This window comes from Sprattus sprattus, assembly GCF_963457725.1.
Source record: "Sprattus sprattus genome assembly, chromosome: 14".
NCBI classification, from domain to species: domain Eukaryota; kingdom Metazoa; phylum Chordata; class Actinopteri; order Clupeiformes; family Clupeidae; genus Sprattus; species Sprattus sprattus.
Window position 1 is genome coordinate 7,832,456 of NC_137912.1, and position 17,115 is coordinate 7,849,570.

A 17,115-nucleotide genomic window follows, 5' to 3' on the forward strand; every position below is an offset into this window, starting at 1 on the left:
TGGGGTTGAGGGGTGCTGTTTCCATTGTGTATGTACGTACGATGCATATGAGCCTTCAAACAACAACAACAACAAAAAAACTAAAACTTAAAAAAAACAAATACAAAACAGAGAAGAAAAAAACAGAGAATAACTTTTTTTCAGTATTAATATAGTCAAAAAGAACAAAGTATTTAAGATGACTACAGAATTTAGCATTTCTAGTGGAGAATTTAGTATTTTCATGAAGCTGCCTGTTGATAAATGAGGAGTTGACGTTTCGGAGAGGATCATACTGTACATAATGTTGTACTGTTCATGCAGGTCCTTTGTTTTCTTCTGTGTTGTTACTGACCTTCACCCTCAACCTGAGCTTTCGATTTCCAGTTGAAATTATTTTTTTGATTTTTTTTTTCTTTTTGAAGGGCCATAGTTTTACCTGTGTGTTTTGTGATCCTTTCATTCTCTGAACCCTTCCCCTCTTATCTCTTCACCAGTATGGAAAATATGCCAAAAACCTTACTTTTTTTGTACTGGAAACTCCTACGATTCAGCCTTTTGGTTTTGGTATGTGTCCCATCCGTGTACCTGTTTTTTTTTTGTTACCACTTTAATGCTGTTTGATTCAATTCTCATCATTTCCCTTGTATGACTTTCTTACAAACTTAGTGTTTTACTGAAAGTGAAACTTGCTTGTATCAAAAGTGGCAATTTTCTCTTTTTTTCCTTTTAAATCTTTTGTATTTATTTTTTAAAAATCTGCTAGTCAATACAAATGAACACTGCCTCAAGATCAAAAGAGAGTAGAGAAATCCAGGGTTTCTTTCTTATGGCATTTTTTTTCTTTCTTTTCTTTAATTTTTGTTTTTTTTAAGCGAACAAAACAAACATTGGTCAACTAGTTGTAGTTATGGGTGGGATAGTTTTGTATGTCAACTTGTTTGGTCAGTCTTCCGGCGTTGCCCTGGAGATGCAGGGTTTAACACACAGTACGACCCACTGGCACCAACACCAAATCCAACTGGAGCGAAGTCCCCTACATAAACCTTAGGGCAGACTACGTCAGCAGACATTTTGTCAGCAAACATCTCCCCTTGGCTATGTCTTCATAACCATAAGGCACACACACACACACACACACCCGTTAACACACAGGCAAATGACATAGCATTCCCTGAGTGATATGAACAAGCAAACTCCTCAAAGTCCTATTCCTATAGTTCAGGAATGGCATAAAAAACATCAAATCATATCCATGAACTAGTCATACAAAAGACCAAACAGCAGATTTTCTATGTCAAAATGAAAGCAAGCTACATTTTTATTGTTTTAGCTCTTAACCTTGCATAGACATGCACTGATGTTAGACACAGCACTGAGATTTACTCCCTAGTATTTCTGAAAAAAAAAAAAATGCAATACAGAGGACAAGGCTGAAATAAAAATTACTATTTGTCAAGGCTTTGTTCTCGAAAGGGGTCGCTAAATCTGGACCTGAAAACAACTTTGTCATTTGATTTTGTCATCACATACTGTGAAATTGCAAAGAGACAAAGACTGTATATGAGACTCTGTTTGTAGCCCCCAGGTCAGTGGCCTGTAATCAACTTCACTTGTCCCCGTGGCAACATAGACATCTAGCTCCTCAAGAGCAACTTTTTTTGAAGACACTGACAACCCCGAAATCGAATCTCATAACATCGTCATTTCTTAAGTCACTTAAGGGCTTCGAAAAGTTCATGTCATACCATACAATTCCTGCCTTTTGTGTAACATTGTTTCCAATGATCAAAAACACAATTCCAACTGGGGACATTGTTTGATAATTTTTATTTTTTATTATCGCTGCATATCTTTTTTTGGTGCATATCATTATTTTGGCCTTGCGTTCTCTTCCCTGTACTCCCCCTTTTTGACCTCTTTGACGCGTGACCCACACCACAGCATAACGAGATACCGACATACTTACAAAAAAAAAAAAAAAAAAAAGGCCTAGGCTGACAGACAAAAGCCGATACCAGAATGTACGCCATTCCTCCATGCATATCATTCCAAATCCCAGCTCTTTCTTCACAGAGGGGTTTCTTTATCTCCCCTGAGTGAGGGGGCTTGGTCAGGGCACAGAGTGGCAGTTGGCCTGGGAAGGGTGATCAAAGAGCAGGTCTAACCGATCACAAACACTGATGACAGGCAGAGAGCTTAAAGATGGCTGTACCATATCGAAGCCCTGTGCAACAGACTGGACTAGGTAGAGGTAGAGGCAGAGAGAGCAGGGAGGATACAAAGGAAGGTGTGTGTGTGTGTGGGGATGGGGAGAGAGATGGCCCATAACTCATCAGTTACCCTTTTTAGGAGGTTCGTTCCAGCCTCTTTCATGGTCCTTGCATTTCCCAGAATCTTCTCCGGGAGAAACTGTGCAGTGCTTATACAGATCTATTTTAATACACGCAGAACACTAAGTTGAACAGAGAAGAGAAGAAACAAAAAAAAACCTTTTATATTCTTTTATCAATGAACAAAGAGTGAGAAGGGGTAGAAAAACAATGATGACAAAAAAAAAAAACTAAAACATTTTTATTGTTTGCCAATTATGCATTCTGACTTAGCTTGCGATGTTTGATATGTCCTTTTAAAACATGTGGAAGACCAAGAGTGAAGAAAAGAAAACACGCCATCGAGTTTTAGATTGAAAAATGTCTTTTGGACTGTTGAAGTAGTGTTTTCTTTTCCATTGTCATATAACAAGGGGACTGTCCAGTGTCCAGTGGATAGTATGTATAGGAAAGTGTTTGTCTTACATATGCCAATGTAGTTTTTTCTTCTTCATGATGCATTAAACGTTGATTGATGGAAGTTGGTAAATGGTAAGGAGTAGTCTCACTTTTTTTGTACCAAGTTCTAAACAGATTCGTTAATAAACAAAAATCGAAGAACAAATATTTGTTGCTGTTGAGTAGCTCTGGAGACCTTAATATGACACTATAACTATGCAGTGGTGTAAAAAAAAAAAATCCCATGAGGGGTCAGCAGTATAACTGACCTCGAAAAAGAACAACACTTGACACACAGTGGCTTAAGACAGATGCACACTGACAACGAAACAAAACTTAGCACCTAACTAGCCCAAGCCCTGCTTGTCTTTCATATAATCAGATATACACACAGAAACAAATGAAAATGAGATAACCCCGTAAGGACACAGAGGCACATAATAAACCAGATACCCTTCACTGACAATAGTAGTAGCATTAGGGTTTAAGGTCTCGGTCCTGCTAGCACTATGCGCTTGAGTACAGACAGGCACAGACTAGATTCCAGCCACAAGTCTCCTCTTGCAGGGGAGCGCTCTCTACTGTTATCCCTGGTACTCTGACAGTGGAGGCCGCAGATGGAGGAGGAGGAGGAGGAGGAGGCACTAACTTTTTCCTAATGCCCTTAGACCGCTCAGCTCTCATCCTCATGACTTCTTTCTGCCCCAGAGGGCGATGAGGACGGGAAGGAGAAGAACAGGACAGCCTGACATGTAACTTCTCTTGCCTCCTCGGCCTACTGTGCCGCGTTGAGCAGTCCCCTATGACTACGGAACACACCATGAGGAGCTGCCTAAAACAGGTTTTTGTTTTGGTACATCTTGTTAAGACGCATACATTTTAATTTGGTCTTATGCTAGTCAGTGATTCATCTCACGATGTAACAAATTAATTTCCTCTTCGACACGTAGAGTGGTGCTGAAGAACAGAAGGCACTTGTTAGCCGCAGGTTATGCCCCGGGAACACTAGGTGTTAAACATGCGTAGTGCCATTACCAGACTGAATGGAACCCCTCTAAGCTTACAAACATTTACGACCGAATCGGTCCAATCCTGCACAGACTTCTGGCCAGCACATCCAGTCCGAGCACTGCTCCTTTGGCTTTTGATATGTGTGACAAGTGTCAAGAGCAAACGATTGAGACATACTTGTGTTACAATGGGCCCCATCCCCAGAGACGACAGTAGAAGCTTGACGTTATGAAACGTGGCAAGGACCAAAGAGCTTTTGCGTGTTGGGTCCACAGCATGCCCCTAACAAGCCGGATCAGGGAAACATGATGTGAGAAAATGAGGCTCTCTCTCTCACACACAGACGCCCTGTCAGGTCTCTCTGCATCCACTGCAGTTAAGTGCCGCTTTTCGACATCCCAGCCTTCAAGGTTATCTCCGGTGCAGCTGCAAGCGAGAGAGGGTTGCCATGGCAATCGCCGACTTGAAAAGGTTTCTTTCTTCTTTTTCCTTGCCCGGGTTTCTTTTAGTGAAAAAAATATGAATAAAAAGCAGATAGCCTCTTGTAGCGGTGTTCAGGAGAAGAGTCTTAGTAAAAATGTATATATATATATATATATATATATATATATATATATATAAAAAGACAGGCATCAATACATTTATATATTTCAACAAGATGAGCTTACAACTCCTCCAAAAATAAGTGTAAGTGAACCCATGATTGAACCAAGTACAAATATGAACCAAGGAGTCCCAATTGAACCAACGCACCCTAAATAATGCATACAGACATGTGGCCAAGGGGTAGCAAAGGCATTACACAAAGGTGGAAGAATGGCTGTTTGCAGTTGTCAGGTACAGTTACCTCACCACGAGAGGGGGATAAGGCGAGGTGTTGATATAGGTGACAGTAAGTGGAGCAGGGAGGTCCATCAGGGCAGCACCTGGGAGGCCGGGCAGCGCCAGCCGAAAATGGTGTGGTAGTGCTCCACCAGGTGCTCGGTGAAGATGTTGAGGGGCGTCAGGGCACTGAGCGACACCGAGCCACGAGAGGGGCGTGCCAGGTTTACGCCAAAGACACAGGCCAGGTTAGAGGAGCTCATCTTGTTATCGAGGCTCTTCTTGGAGACCTAGAGAGGGAAGTAAGTAAGACTTTATTTATATAGCACATTTCATACAAGAGTTGCAATTCAAAGTGCTTTACATAAAATCAATAAAAGCAAGCAGCAGGAGCAATACATGGGAGTGAAAGATAAATAAAAATGATCAACATCGTATCAGAACCTAGTGTTCTAAAATCATGATAAAAGGAATAAAAGTAATAAAAGTCAGAGTGAGAGAAAGAAGGGTGGGCGAAAGAAAGATATAAAAGCAAAAGTGTGCTCACAGTGAGTGTAGGAGGAGAGAAATGTCACCTGAATGAGAAATTGATTTCAGCCACCCTCGCGACAAGTTACACTGTTAGAGCAGCATTATGCTGTACCGGGCTGAGTTAACAGCTATTGCATCATGAAACAGTACAATGGGTGGAAGAGGCCTTGGCAAGACTGGACAAATGAGGTCTGAACACCTCCCACACCACGGAAAGAACTGGAAGCAGTGGCGATGCTGCGGGCTGACCTTGGCAGACAAGCACTAGCAGCAGTTACGTGTCAAAGAGAAGCAACTAAAGTAGCAACCCTCTCACCTTCTCTCTCTCTATCTCATAACTCTCCCTCCTGCTTGGTCTCTTTCCCTCCTTCTCTCTCTCTTTCTCTCTCTCTCTCTTTCTCTCTCTCTCTCTCAAACACAGAGGCCAGCGCCAGCGTGTGTGTGCTCTGTATGCTTTATTTAAAACAGCTCAAGGTAAGTTGAACTCAAAGGCATGTCTACCACCCAATGCTGTCTGTCTGAAGTGTGAATCTTTTCATTTCAAACTATTAATTACAGGCTCGTCCTCAGAACCTTCGCTCATGGGCAGGCTATGATTAAAGAGAACTCAGACACATCATGTCTGGTAAAAGAGTAATGGCTGTAAGTGTGGATATACTTCAGCAAGATGTGAGGAGACACTCCCAAGTGCTCAACAGAGTCCAAAGACTCACTATCCTCTGGTCATATCCCATATGTGCAAAGACTCACTATTCTTCGGTCATATCCCATACGTGCAAAGACTCACTATCGTCTGGTCATATCCTATATGTGCAAAGACTCACTATTCTTCGGTCATATCCCATACGTGCAAAGACTCACTATCGTCTGGTCATATCCTATATGTTCAAAGACTCACTACTAACTATCCTCCTGTCGTATCCAATATGTAAAAAGATCATTATCCTCTGGTCATATCCCATATGTGCAAAGACTCACTATTCTTCGGTCATATCCCATACGTGCAAAGACTCACTATCGTCTGGTCATATCCTATATGTTCAAAGACTCACTACTAACTATCCTCCTGTCGTATCCAATATGTAAAAAGATCATTATCCTCTGGTCATATCCCATATGTGCAAAGAGTCACTATTCTTCGGTCATATCCCATATGTGCAAAGACTTATTATCCTTTGTTCGTATCCCATATGTGCAAAGACATACTACCCAAACTCTGAGTAGAATAGGTACTTGCGGAGCAGTGGCGCAGTGAGGACAAGCACATATCCTTATGACCAATGATGTACTTCCTTCCCCTGTCCTCGGCCCCTTCCTATGCACTAGCAGGCATCACCAGAGAGGAATGAAGATAGAGGCGGTCTCTTCCATGCCAATCAAACCCAGAGAACTCCCAGGAGCCTCATCATCACACTGCACAGCCCGGAGGAACTCAAGAGTGTCTGTACCTATTAGGTGGAAGGTTTGTGGGTTGCCTGAGGCACTGTGTCGCCATGTATACTTCATCACAGATCAATGTACGATTCTGGTGAAAGGTTTTCTATATTTGAGCTCTACGGGATATTAAACTACACCCCTCCCTTCCGTGCTCTTGAAGCAGTGTGGGTGGGCTGGAATGGTGTATTGCTCAGCCCGAGCCACTTTGTTTGTTCTCCATTTACATAGCCAGGACTGCGAGTGAGCACCAGAGGTTTTTTGTTGTTGTTGTTGAGCTCAGAGAAGTAAAGGACAGCTAGGACTGTGAGGACCTTCAGGTGGAGCGCCTACCAGTCTCAGTGCGCCTCCCAGTCTCAGAGCTCCGTCCAGTCTCAGAGCTCCGCCCGGTCTCAGAGCTCCTCCCAGTCTCAGAGCTCCACCCAGTCTCAGAGCTCCTCCTAGTATCAGAGCTCCACCCAGTCTCAGAGCTCCTCCCAGTATCAGAGCTCCACCCAGTCTCAGAGCTCCACCCAGTCTCAGAGCTCCACCCAGTATCAGAGCTCCGCCCAGTCTCAGAGCTCCGCCCAGTCTCAGAGCTCCGCCCAGTCTCAGAGCTCCGCCCAGTCAGAGAGCTCCTCCCAGTATCAGAGCTCCTCCCAGTCTCAGAGCTCCACCCAGTCTAAGAACTCCACAGGTGGCGCACCCGTTTCGGCGAATGGTTCGCGGAGCTGCCACACTCACTGTGGATAATTAAGCCCCTATACCCCCCCCCCCCCCCCCCCTCTCTCTCTCTCTCGCTCTAGCTCTCTGATTAAACAGTCTCTTGTCATGGTGACTAATGGCACCCATGGGAAGAATCTGGGGCAGATTACTACTGCACGAGTTTGAAGGGCTGATGTGCCAGTCAAGCAGAGTGGAGTTAACATGGAATGTGACTTCAAGTGAAGCAAGGCAGGGAAACTTCAGCTCACTGTGAATGACTATAAAGGGCTGACTACCAGGTTTCTGGTATTGCTGACGCCTGGAATTCATGGGTTTCCTTGTCATTTCATGTTCGTGAGCATGTTCTGGTGCACCATACATGCATTTTGAACATGGAAATTACTGTCTGGTTTAAGCAGACGAAGTAGGTGTGAAAACGAACAGAATTTTATCCTGCAAACATAAAGTAATTAGTGTGCTTGCCCGAAGGGAAGCACACTATTGTTCTTCGTTTTTTACATTTTTTTTTATTCTAGTAGTTTTTCTTGCAGCTAACTACTCCTCGCCCGATTGAGATAGAGACGCCGTTCAAACACCAAAACGTCCGGCCCGATCCGGTGCAAGCTGCTATGACTTTTCGTGGCGGTACTCCTTGCCACTCCTTTTTTATTCCTCTTTTTCCATCACCTTTTTTCTCCATAGACTTGCATGGCAGAACTTTGAGGCATTATGACATCATAATAGGCTCATTAAACTGGCTTGCACCTGTGATTCACTGACAACTCTCACTGACACCTGCGCACGGTTCCTCTTCTCTCTCTGTCCCTCTCCATTCAACTGTATAACTAGGAATATTAAGAGACACCTTCCATACCAGGGCTCTACTCACTCATGCATACTCACTCATGTTTACTCACTCGTGCATACTCACTCGTGCATACTCACTCGTGCATACTCACTCGTGCATACTTACTCATGCATACTCACTCATGTTTACTCACTCATGCGTACTCACTCATGCGTACTCACTCATGTTTACTCACTCATGCATACTCACTCATGCATGCTCACTCATGTTTACTCACTCGTGCATACTCACTCATGTTTACTCACTCATGCATACTCACTCATGCATACTCACTCGTGCATACTCACTCATGTTTACTCACTCATGTTTACTCACTCATGCATACTCACTCATGCATACTCATTTGTGCATACTCATTTGTGCATGCTCATCCAGCAGGGAGAGCTGGAGAGCTGACACCAATTCCAAGGCACTTGTTCTCTCGGTCATGGCCGCAACAGAGCAAGCACACTCTCGCAGTTCGTTCACGAAACGCATTCTAGTTTAAGATGCTATTCTACCGTGATTCTATCTTTGTGTAATTCATATTCACAGGCTCTTATCTTCTGCCCATACTCAACAACTCACTCCATTTATCTCATTTCCTTCCAGCAAACCAACCCAAAACACTGAACATCATTGAAAAAAAAAAAAACCTGCTACATTTGTTCCCTCGAGGATCACTTTCAAGGCTTCAGTTCCCCCAGACAGAGAGGGGCAGAGCAGGGGCCGTGCCATCTCTCTCACATCCCCGTTCTGCTTCAATCACCAGCTTGCCTCTGTACCCCAAAATCTCCTGCGGTTTTGCCCAGGCTTCTGTTGAGCAGACAGACACTTCCTCTGAGTCTGGGAGGGGGGGGGGGGGCAGGCTGCTCCATATGCCCTGCTGGGGGATAGGGTAGTGGGGGGGTATATGGCATGGGTTGTTGCACTGCTGGGGGATAGGGTAGTGGGGGGTATGTGGCATGGGTTGTTGCACTGACTACAGCAGGGGGGCGAGCTGCTGCCTGTGTTGGAAATGAGGTGCCAGGACAACTGCCAACACGCACTCAGCGTGAGACAGGAGGGTACAGGACACACTGAGCTGCAGACGCAATCATGGGGGGATTGGAGGGAATACTGCACAGTACAACAAGGCCCGTCCATCGAGTGAACGACTGTTGAGTTTCTATCCCTTCTTCTTGGATGAGTAGACCTCTAGCTCAGGGAAAAAAAAGCCTCTTTAGAGTTGAGAGCGTAGCTAATCTACCTAGAGAGTGTCTGGAAGCTCAGAAAGATGCAGTTTTAGAGCCGAAATGAAGAAAGCAGCAACAAGAAACGGATACCGTGACTAACAAACCCTGGGCCCTGGTGTGTGTGTGTGTGTGTGTGTGTGTGTGCGCGTGTGTGTGTGTTTGTTTGTTTTATCCTGGGGTTCCAGGCAGGGGGGCTCACCATGTTCAGGAAGCAGACCAAGTACTTCAGCACAATGTAGTTGGGTTCAGCCAGGGATTCCACAATGTGCTTGCATGTTGAGACTCGAAGACTACTTTCAACCCCTGGAAAATACAAACACACAGACACAGACACAGACACAGACACAGACACAGACAAACACAGACAGACACAGACACAGACACAGACACAGACGACACAGACACAGACATAGACACAGACGCAGACACACACAATGTTGACCACTGTTAGAGTCCTCCTCGCTGGTGTAAACTCAGGCAGATGAAGAGACATGGCTGTCCGCGAGAACAAGCGGCACTTACTGGTGATGTCCAAGATCTGATCGTACAGGGCGAAGGTAAGGAGGGGCTCGGGCAGTTCCCTGAGAAAAGTCTTCAAGATGACAGCGGGAACATGAACATCACCATACTGCTCAAAGTTCACCGACTTCCCTGTGGCCATGGAAAATCAAAGAGCAGATGAGAAGAGACGATAAAAATGATCAGATTGTATATTTTCCATTCAATGACCCCCCCACCATACGGTTCATGACTGTTTAGTGTTTGCATGTACGAGTCTGTGTGTAATATACCCAAAGAGTTTAAGAGATTTGCTGTACCATGATGAAACCAAGCCCCTGGGGTCGATCTTAACCCAAACGACATTGCTTAAAAATAGATCTGGGGTGGGGGAATGTAAGCCCTGAGCATGGATAACTTTGTAAATAATGCATGCTGAGAACACATGTGGGCTGCTGGGATCAGCCGTTCGGATTGATCCCTGGGATCAGGGGGAGTTACTTGGTGGTGGTGGTGGTGGTGTTGGTGGATGCTAATGAAGTGAGAACGCTGACTGAAATGGACACTATCTTAATCTGCAGCCCCTCCAGCGACACGCCCCGCGCGTGATGCCATCAAAGACCGCGTGGGGGATTGAGCTCTATCGATCGTCCTTTCCTGGCAGTCGGAGATAAAAAAAGGAAGCAGCGGCGCGACACACACACACACACACACACACACACACACACACACACACACACGGGATTCCAGCCACCGACAAGGGAGATGGGAGGGAGAAAGGGAGTATTTGTGCGTGTGTGTGTGTGTGGCAGCTCACCTAAGTTATAGAGTTTCTTGATGTCCTTGATGAGCTGAACTCGAGCCGACCTCCTGAAGATGCCCTCTGTGTGCAGGCCTGAGGGGGTTGGCAGAGATCAGGCAGAGACAACAGGCCGCCGTGAAACCACCAGCCAAGGCAGCAGCTACAGCAGCCTGATAATGTGTGTGATGTGTGTGTGTGTGTGTGTGTTAGCAGCAGCTACAGCAGCCTGATAATAACACAACACTGCCTACAGCTGCTTGTGCAGGGAATGTTTACTATTCTAACTGTGCAGTAGGGTTTAAAGGCAACTAGCCTTCATAGGAGTTCAGTTCATAAATAATAATAATTCATTTTATTTGTTGTGCACTCTTCATTCAAGCAGAATCTCAGAGTGCTACATAGTTCAGTTCCAAGGGAATTCACTGAGCAATAAGCAAAAAATGTACTTGTATATGTAATGCGACTAATGACACAACCTTGAATTATTTGTCTCAGTCAGCAAGTGCTGTAGAGAATGGTGGTCTTACCTTTTTCTTTGAGGTAGGACACCGTTTGACTCACAACTGGGGGTATAAGAACTCCATTGTTTTTGTCTCGGATACTAAAACAAAACAACATAAAGGGTGATTGGCTAGTTCATAAAGCCTAGTTAATCTTCTATGAAGCAAAGAGTGTGCATAGGTTGTGGGGGGCACTTACTACTGCAGACTGACACCAAACTGCTGGGTGGGGAGGGGGGGTCGCGGGGGTGGGACTCTCACTGAAGGTGGTGGTCCTCCTTTCTGACTGGCCCGTAGTTTCTCATCATGTCTGTTGGGAACATATAAAAATCACCATGGATACCGCAAGTGCAAAGGAAAACAAACAAACAAAAAAAATCACATTCTGACTAATAATCTTGATAATTCTGCTCAATGACTAAATGTAAATTGAAATGTGCATAGGGACATCCTGGACATTCTCCTTCCTTTATAGTAGGCCTTTTTTCATACTCTGACCTCATACTTAGGTGGGATGCACACATCCTTCCTCTCCCTCATTTCTCCACCAGCAATACCGCACCAGGGACTTAACTAACCAACCACCTGCCTCCCATTCTCCCCCCCCCCCCCCCCCCGTCCTCATAAATATTCAACAGTCAGGCAGTTCCACCGTCCGTGCTTTGCCTCTAAATAACTGACTGTTACGGGGTAGGGGGAAGGGGCGGGCAGGGATCAGCAAATATCAATAGAAATTAAGCCTGACAACACTGGCCTGCTCCGAAGCATCTGTTCCAAGAGCAGTCTTTGCAGTCCTCTCGAGGACACACAAGAGCTGTCGATACCAACCAGACAGTGTTTCACTGGGAGGAAGCAGCTCTCATCTTGATGCTCTATTTAGTGCTGATTTTATTGAGAACATGAGCTCAGAGTTGGTCTGCCACAAAGAACTCAGGGCACAGTGTTAATGGTTACTGCCGCATCGTGTGTGTGTGTGTGTGTGTGTGTGTGTGTGTGTGTGTGGGGGGGGGGGGGGGGGGGAGAGGGTTCTTTTTGTCAGCTGGGCTGAAAACGTATCACCCCAAAATGATCATCATGCAAATTGAGACATTTTCTTTTGCTTGGCAAACATCTCAGAGTCCATTTCTAAAATGTTAATGTATCTATTTGCATTACTTCCATCATTTTAACACTTATGGACTTTTTGCCCCTCAGATAAAAAGAGCATTTTCCCATGACATGCATTTAGACTGCCAAAATGAGGTCAGCTTAATGAAGTGACTAAGGGTTATATTGCACTATAAGTTGATGATGATTGGGGTAACACTAAGGTCCCCTGGAGGAATAATGACGCACGGACAGCCAGACAGATTGACCGCTATAGGCCACCTGCTTTTCTTGCAGGGATCCATAAATGATACCCATACCTTTTAACGTCTGGGGGAATGATGAGCTGGTCATGGTCAAGGTGGTCTCTCAGTTCTGCCAGGTAGTTCACATAGGTCAACTTCTTTCCAAACTTATGACTTTCGGGAAGACAGAAGTTTTGGAGAGTAAAAAAAAAAGAAAAAAAGTATGATACAGCTTTAGGTCAGCCAGACTTCAAGGCATGTGCAGACAGCAGGGAGCACCCAGCACCAACCTTATCAGAGGTTTGAAGATGTTCCACATGATTTTGATGAAGTTCGTGGGGTGGACAACATACAGAGCTTTCAGGTTCTTCTTATACCTAGAAGACACACACGCACACACACACACACACACAGTTAAAACTACTCTTCAAAGGCTGAATGCTTTAACCGCGCTTCAGAGCGTAAATAGTATTGACCCCCTCATACACACAGAGCCTCCCTGCACCTCCTTCCTACGCGGTTGCAAATTTGCTCAAGTGTAATACGCCTCATTAGGTGTACTAAATTATTAAGCACAGGGTTTAGACATGCTCTCTGCAAAGTATCTGTAGTGGAAGATGAGAGGGCTTTTTTGGAACACGGGCTGACTGTGCAGGAAGCTCAAAAACACACTGGTCTCCGGGGAGAAGTTAGAAGAGAAAAATGAGGAGGAGTGTGTGTGTGTTAAAGAGAGAGAGAGAGAGACTCAGACACACTTTCGGTCAAACTCCTTGTAGGCGTCTGCGAGCCATCGCATTGAGGGCTTGTTGCTGCTGCGTAGGCCGTAGTGGAAATATACCACGGTGTAGTCGCTCTCGACATACTGGTCCAGGGTATACTTCAGGTACCTGTTGAGATTTAAAGAAAATTAGAAAACTTAAATGTGCCCAAGTGTGTGTGTGTGTGTGTGTGTGTGTGCATGTGTGTGTGTGTGCAGCGTTCACTCACTCCAGCAGCCTTTGGTGGTTTAGCTGATGGGAAGGGGGCATGCAGCAGCTGCTGAATACGATCAACTTCCGGCCGTAGTTGTCATCACCTGCAGATGCAGACAGGACCATGGCCCGTGACAACTCTCCCTTTTACTACTATACACTTTCAATCAAACACACACACTAGAAACGATAACATCACAGAAACCCACATAGAAGGTAAACTCAAGGAAATTTGATAAGAGCCTTGTCTCTCTAGGCAACACGTGACTATGGTTGTTTCCTGGGTAAGGAACAGGATTGGGAACAATAGTGCATTCTGGGAACAATAGTGCATTCTCTCTCCTCTTCCACTGCTTGTTTTGAAACACAACACAGGCCGTGGTCAGACAGCTCCTCTCGACCAATCGGGAGTCTGCTACACAGCTTCTAACTCATTGTGACAGTATTACTTTGCAGTCACAAAGCATATCCTCCACCTCCTTCCTGTTCACTGCTGATTTTCATGCTGCCTTAGTTCACCTGTGTTGTTACCTGTAATTAGACTACCTTAAATGTGGCTAATGTGATGAGAGTATACCTTTTGTCCCCTCATATGAAGGAGGCTACAATGGTCGAAGCGGATTTTAATAGTTTAAATCAGGAAAGATCATTTTGGTATGAGTGAGCCTTAGTTAATCATCTCTGACGGGTAATGTTTAGAAAACCAAACTTTGACTGGGACTGTTAGAGCTCCACCTATGTTTTGGTAGTTCACCGTGCCAACACCGGTTGCTAATTATGGAGGTGAAAGTGAGGCAAGCTCAATCATTTAGGTGTGACGCAACAACGGACAGGTTCATCTGGTCCTCCTAGTTTCACATCCCCTTTCAAGAATCAAATAATTACATTGTTTTTTTTTTTCCTTTTCCTGACTTTATTGTGATGGACGCCTGCCTGTCTAGGGTTGGGGGGGAGGGAGGTCACCCTTCTTCTTTTAATTTTTTTATTTTTGTATACCTGCAAAGAAATAGAGTGGGGCAGTGGGGTGAAAAGTTTACAAACGTGTATTTTCATTTGCGTTGTCTTTACTACCTGTATGTTGTAAACCAAAAAAAAAAAAAAAAAATCAAATCATTACACATCACAAACCATGAAACCGGTCATTAGTTTCATTGCTGTGGCAGCGGGATAGGGCAAAATATAAAAAGTGCCAACCTGTGACTTGAAGAATGCCATGGCGTGCCACATCATAGTACGGGTGGGAGGGGTCCGTGACTGCAGCGTTGAAGGTGGGAGCTGGCCCCTCCCCCTGCTCCTCCTCATCCTTCTGCAGCTCTGAATAAAAATACAATGAATAATCAATGAAAATCATGACTGTTAGTAATGTCATCTTACTGCAGCTAACTTGCAATACAATTCACATTCATATATATATATTTGATGTATTACTATTCATGGAACAACTGCAACAAAAATGCCCATTCCTGGAATTGTGTACGTGATCAAAAAAAGCTAGAAACTTTCCAGGGCCTATCTGTGTTTACTGATCACGCCAGGCTGGGGAAGCAGCCTATAAATACAGACAGCGCTCGGAGGAGGAAATACCCAGTGGACAGCACTGTTTATGTTGGTTTGGACAATGGCTGGAATAGCACAGACCTGCAATTCTTGAGAGGGAGTCCGACAAAATACGTTTTTCTCATTTTTGAAGTTATAAGCATGCAACCACACCCACAAGTCTGTGTTTAAAGAGGTACTTTTATCCATGTATTACTGCGGCAACAGCTTAGCTATACAGGACCTGTATTCTTTTTTTTAATTTCTTGTTTGTTTGTTTGTTTTGTACAGCGCAACAGTCCAACTTCGAAGTTTAAAAAAAGAGCTTAATCTTGTTTACCGACCTGATATCATCAGAACATTTTAATTAAATGCTAATTAAAAGTCATAGAAGAATGAGGTGTTGGGATGTTGGATGTTGGCTCAGCACATTCCTCAAACAACTGCAACAAAAAAAGGAATAATCCTTTGCTGTGCCACAGGGCTATTTAAAAATAAATAAATAAATAAATGGCCTAAGGCAACAAAAACACTTCCATGGGTTACTTTGTTTCTTGTGGCCTGTTGTTATGTGCGGTTGGTCTGGGTGTGGGTTTGGGTGTTTTTAAGGAGTTGTCTGTTCCCTCTGTACGAGCTGGCACATCCTGACTTAAAGCTAAAGGAATGTCAGACCCTTCCTCTACGTTTAATTAACAGTGCCCCGCTATCAGTGGTCCATAAACCATTACAATCACAGCCACACACACACACACACACACACACACACACACACACACACACACACACACACACACACACACACACACACACACACACACACACACACACACACACACACACACACACACACACACACACACACACACACACACACACACACACACACACACACACACACACACACACACACACACACACACACACACACACACACACACAGCCACATAGAGCCTTATCTGGGAAAGGGACCCGTCTTTCCTGACGAAGCTTCCGAGTTTAAAATAGCTTTGTGCAGCATGGCTCTGACTGGATAATCTGGCGAAGTCTTAAGTAAGGGGAAAAACCGAGGTCTCGGTTTGCCACTCGGGATGATTCATCCCCCTGATTTCCTGCCCCACCAAAGCTCGTCATCTGACTTGACCCTACAGTGAGTAGGTCGGCCGTTTCGACCGGAGCTAGTGAGGTCAAGACTGTTTGTCTTATGAGGTCAGCGCTGAGTCACTATGTGCGGGGTAGAGATAACGTCATCCAAAACAGACGTGGCATGTGATGGGTAAACACACATGGGCATGGAGGAATGAGTAAGCCTATGGTGGCATATGCACCTGTTCACACAGGGTTCGAAACGAGCATCAAACTTGTAGACAGGGGCGCAGATAGCACTGGGGACGGGAGGGGACATTTGCCTCCTAGATTCATAGTGAGCCTGATCGTCCCCACCACTCTCCCTACGTAAGGCGACAATCATCAGTTAATAACTCTGCACAGCTTATTAGGCGATGTTAGCGTCCCCCCACAGTTAAAAAAATCCCATCTGCACCGCTGCTTGTAGAAGCAGGTTTGCTGAATAGGAGAAAGAGCAATACTGCCTTACCTATTTCGGCCAGATGCTCCAAATCGTTTGCTGAGATCATGGACATCTTAACAGGATAAGGAGTAGCCTGCAGACACATTGCAATAGTTGAAGTGAAAGCATTTATTTGATTTATTTCAGCAGTAATATCCTTCTGCAATGATTTGTAGTACATTGAAAGTTCCATTACATGACAAACTTAGTAGTAATAATTTAACATTCATGACATTTCAGAAATTTCAATAAGGCAAAGGGAGGACATTTCCCTTTTAAAGTCAAATAAGTGATTATTTTCTTCTGAGGACTGGCTTCACATACAGAACACATGGAAAATATGATTATTCATAGATTAATATAGCATTCTCGTTCTCTTGACCAGTCAACTATGAGTGGCAGATTGGAACAACAACACTTTTACAGAATATGACATGAATCTTCTCGTTGACCTTTATCTTACTCAAAGCCAGACTACATGAGAACCATCTCCACTTAAGCCTCTCTATCGATCTCCCTCTCTCCACATCATTTGTGAAAGCTGTTTCACCATACTCTGGTCAGAAACAAAATAGCTTTGTTTCACATGCATCTGA

The 17,115-nt window shown here is 44.6% G+C and overlaps 1 protein-coding gene across 1 annotated transcript; it reads right to left on the reverse strand.

The window, feature by feature from the left end:
• Nucleotides 1–4,675: 4,675 nt before the first annotated feature.
• LOC308375416 (rho GTPase-activating protein 8-like) lies at nt 4,676–16,592 on the reverse strand (the record flags this gene model as incomplete). The annotated part of the gene is made up of 12 exons (XM_080851558.1): nt 4,676–4,873; nt 9,514–9,617; nt 9,837–9,965; nt 10,630–10,707; nt 11,142–11,215; nt 11,314–11,424; nt 12,521–12,619; nt 12,736–12,822; nt 13,201–13,332; nt 13,433–13,520; nt 14,611–14,730; nt 16,547–16,592. 12 exons carry the CDS (start codon nt 16,590–16,592, stop codon nt 4,676–4,678), a joined length of 1,266 nt encoding a protein of 421 aa, XP_080707684.1.
• Between the last annotated feature and the right edge of the window lie 523 nt (nt 16,593–17,115).